The 3,775-nt window shown below is 42.9% G+C and overlaps 1 protein-coding gene across 1 annotated transcript; it reads left to right on the top strand.

The window, feature by feature from the left end:
• Positions 1 to 242: 242 nt before the first annotated feature.
• On the top strand, positions 243 to 2,471 carry LOC100960768 (adhesion G protein-coupled receptor E2-like; the record flags this gene model as incomplete). Its single annotated transcript, XM_012814025.2, is given in 3 exon segments — positions 243 to 334; positions 2,107 to 2,275; positions 2,361 to 2,471. Coding segments are annotated over 3 exon segments (372 nt in total), but the record flags the coding sequence as incomplete, so codon positions are not given.
• Between the last annotated feature and the right edge of the window lie 1,304 nt (positions 2,472 to 3,775).

The raw sequence follows: 3,775 nt of genomic DNA, 5'->3' as shown, positions 1-3,775 counted from the left end.
TCTGATTATTCTTACTGCCCAGCTGAGGATGATTAGCAGGATTCTAAGTATGGTGACAAGAGCAGAAATGTCCCTGGGTGGTCTTGGGTTGGGTTAGCTTGGGTTTTCTAACCAGCTCAAACTCTAACACTGTTACTTAATATGGAGAAACTACTTAAGGGTAAAATTGATGTTGGACAGAATAGGGTGAGGAGATAACAATATTAAATTTTGTTCAATAAATGTTTTGTGGTTTTCCCAAGGTAAATTTGGCTTTCTTTTTGATGACCCTCTGCATTTTGAGAAACAGACTATCCTCTCTCAACAGTGAAGTATCTACCATTCAGAATGCAAGGCAAGTTGGAGAAGAGAGTGATAACTACGTAGACATGTATGGTTCCCAAGAGTATAGCTGTATGCAACAGCCCCTGATGTTGCTTCTCAGGGTCTTCTGAGGAGACCCAGAGTAAACAGATGTGGCCATCCTTCCATGGCAACCATCTCAAATCCAGTGGTCTGCTGCTACATCCCATGCAAAATATTCGATGCACCTCTAAACCTAGTTTATGAATCCCTCAGCATTAGGAAGAATTTATATTAGTTAATAAGTGCTACATATACACAATGAAATACTATTTTCCCATTTAACAGAATTAAATCATGTCATTTGTAGCAACATAGATGGAACTGGAGATCATCATGTTAAGTGAAATAAGCCAGAAACACGAAAACAAATATCACATGTTCTCACTCATGTGGTAGCATTAAAAAGTTGCTCTTGGCCAGGAGCTGTGGCTCATACCTGTAATCCCAGCACACTGGGTGGCCAAGGAAGGAGGATTGTTTAATGGTGGGCGCTCAAGACCAGCCTGAGACAGAGCAAGACTCCCATCTCCACAAAAAGTAGAAAAATTGGCTGAGCATGGTGTCCTGCATCTGTAGCCCCAGCTACTCAGGAGGCTGAGGCAGGAAGATTCCTTGATCCCAGGAACTTGAGGTTGTGGTGAGCTTTGATGACACCACTGTACTCCAGCCCTGGTGACAGAATTAGATCCTGCCTTAAAAAAAGGAAAAAAAAAAAAAGAGAGAGAGAGCTGATCTCATAGAGTTAGAGAACAGAATGATAAATACCAGAGGCTTGAAAGCATATGGGGATGGGGGCTGGAAGGATGAAGAATAGTTGGTTCATAGGTACAAATATACAATTACACAGAAAGAATAAGTTCTAATCTTTGATAGCAGAGTAAGGTGACTGGAGGTACCAATAATGTAGTGTGTATTTCAAAATAGCTAGAAGAGAAGACTTGGAATGTTGCCAACACATAGGAACAACAGACACTCCAGGTGATGGATACCCCAAATGCCCTGACTTGACCATTGCACACTCTACACATGTAACAAAATCTCACATGTACCCCATACATATGTACAAGGATTATGCTTCAGTTAAAAAACAAAAGGTAAAAAATCAATATTCTTTGGACTTTTGTCAGCAGTCCTATGACAAAAGTGCAAAGGATATTTATGGTTTCATGACTGTTCCACCACACAGTCTGCACTTACATATCCTACCCTCAGTCCCGGCTCCCTTTCACCCCTCAACCAATCTTCCCTCTGGAAAACTCCAAGTCAACATCAAATTCTCCTGGAGCCTTGGGCAGCCCTTTCCCAACAAACTTGGTGAAAGGGCATTAATCTTTCCAAATTTCACATGTCATTCTTTGGTTGAGTTGCTCATTTGAAGAGACTGTGAAACTTATGGAAATGGAAATCTTCTCTTTGTTATTAGTATATATAATGCCCATGATCCAACACACAGCCAGGTGCACATTACATCCTCAGTAATGTTGCTTAAATGAAATTAGGGATCTTCATGGAGCATCATAACATTTTTGAAATGTGAACTATGAAATGTCACTGTCCTTCTGATTCAAGTCAAAATCCCATCCTAGACCCATGTGGCATTTTTATATTGAGGTATCATAGATAGCAAATGTCTAAGCTAATCACAATCAGTCTCAGAAATCATCTACAGACAAGAGAAGGGGCACCCATGGAGAGACCTAAGGACAGCCTTGATTCTACTCCTCTGTGTGTATCACCTGCCTCCTTTCTCACCCAACCCAGAATGCTGACATTTAAAGCAACAGCTCAGCTCTTCATCCTGGGCTGCACGTGGTGTCTGGGCATTCTACAGGTGGGTCCAGTGGCCCAGGTGATGGCCTACCTCTTCACCATCATCAACACGCTGCAGGGTGTCTTCATCTTCCTGGTCTACTGCGTCCTCAGCCAGCAGGTACCACTGCCCACCTCCCACCCGGGACTCTTCCCATCCTCATCCCTCTCAGTGAGGTGACTCAGAATGTATGTTGCCTCTGCAGGTCCGGGAGCAGTACAGGACATGGTTCAAGAAGATGAGGAAATTGAGAGCTGAAGCTGAGATGTACACACTCTCCAGCAGGGCTGTTTCTGGCATGTCCTAGCCCAGCACGGTAAGATCATGCATTGCTCCCTGAGCATTTTCGCTACTGATCCACTGCAACAGCGTACACCTGTCCCACTGGGTAACAGTGGTGTACGGCAGGTGATACTCCAGGATGGCGCCTGCTGGGATGGCTCTTAGACTCATCAACCATTAGCAACATCTCAGTGTAAAGGTATGCTCTTTAAAAATCCTTTAGTTTTATTCCTTAGGGAACTGTGCTCATCTTGACTCTGACACATGAATGCCCTTATTGAACAGCTACCGTGTGCCATGTGTGGATAACAAAAAAGAAAGTATTGATAATCTGAGGCAGTGGTGCACATTCTACTTACTCAGAGACACGTTATCATAGTCTCTTCCTCTACTTTAGTTCGCTATGTACCTGTAATGAACGTGACCTTTGCATATAACTATCCCCTCATTCTCCATATGTTGAGAGCCCACTTTGTGCAAAACATGGTACATGTGCTTTTCTCTTGACTAGAAGAAACATTCATGAGCACAGGAAGATATGCTAGTGAGCTAAATGATCAGGAATTAATGACCTGAAGAAATGATGCAAAAGCTACTAAGAGTCACAGCACCATCCTTATCCCCCAAGTCAGTCAATGCCACTCCCCTGAATAAAGAAAGTAAACCATGGTGTATACAGATAGTTATTAATGTGAAGAAAAATAAGTATGAAGTTGGATTTAAGACTTTCCTTAAAAGCTTGCAATGGTCTCTGGTATTTTGTAGCACAAATGCTACAAAACCTGGGAAGAGAATCAGAGAGGGCATAGGGGAAAACCCACCAATACGAAGCATACCCAGCATCTGTCATGCTCAGGTTTACAAAACCTTTTATCACATTTTTGTTCACATGCTCTTCCCTTCAGCATTTGGAGATGAGTGTTACGTTTCCATTTGAGAGTTGAAGAAAGTGAGGTTCCTGAGGTTTATGCCCAGTCTTACTCTCAGCTTCCATGGCACTGCCTTCTGCACGAAAGCGTTCTGCATTTCCCTCATCCACTTGCTTGTCCACAATGGTCCCTTCCCACATTCTCTACTCTTCAAATGCCTCATCCTTTTTTTTTTTTATTTTTATTGTTTGGGATTCATTGAGGATACAAAGAATTAGGTTACACTGATTGCATTTGTTAGGTAGAGTCCCTTCTATAATTGTGTCCCACCCACAAGAGGTGAGCCATACCCCATGACCCCCTAAGCCCCCTTCCTCCTTCCCTGTCCCTGCTCCCTCAGTGCCCTACAACCCACCATGTATTAGCCCATCTACTGCCTTCATTCTACTTCCTTAGAATTGAGTACAGT

Source organism: Otolemur garnettii, unplaced genomic scaffold (assembly GCF_000181295.1).
Source record: "Otolemur garnettii isolate 467f Iridium unplaced genomic scaffold, OtoGar3 scaffold00572, whole genome shotgun sequence".
Classification (NCBI taxonomy): domain Eukaryota; kingdom Metazoa; phylum Chordata; class Mammalia; order Primates; family Galagidae; genus Otolemur; species Otolemur garnettii.
Note: the sequence above shows the minus strand (reverse complement) of the source record. Positions and strands in the feature narration are given on the sequence as shown.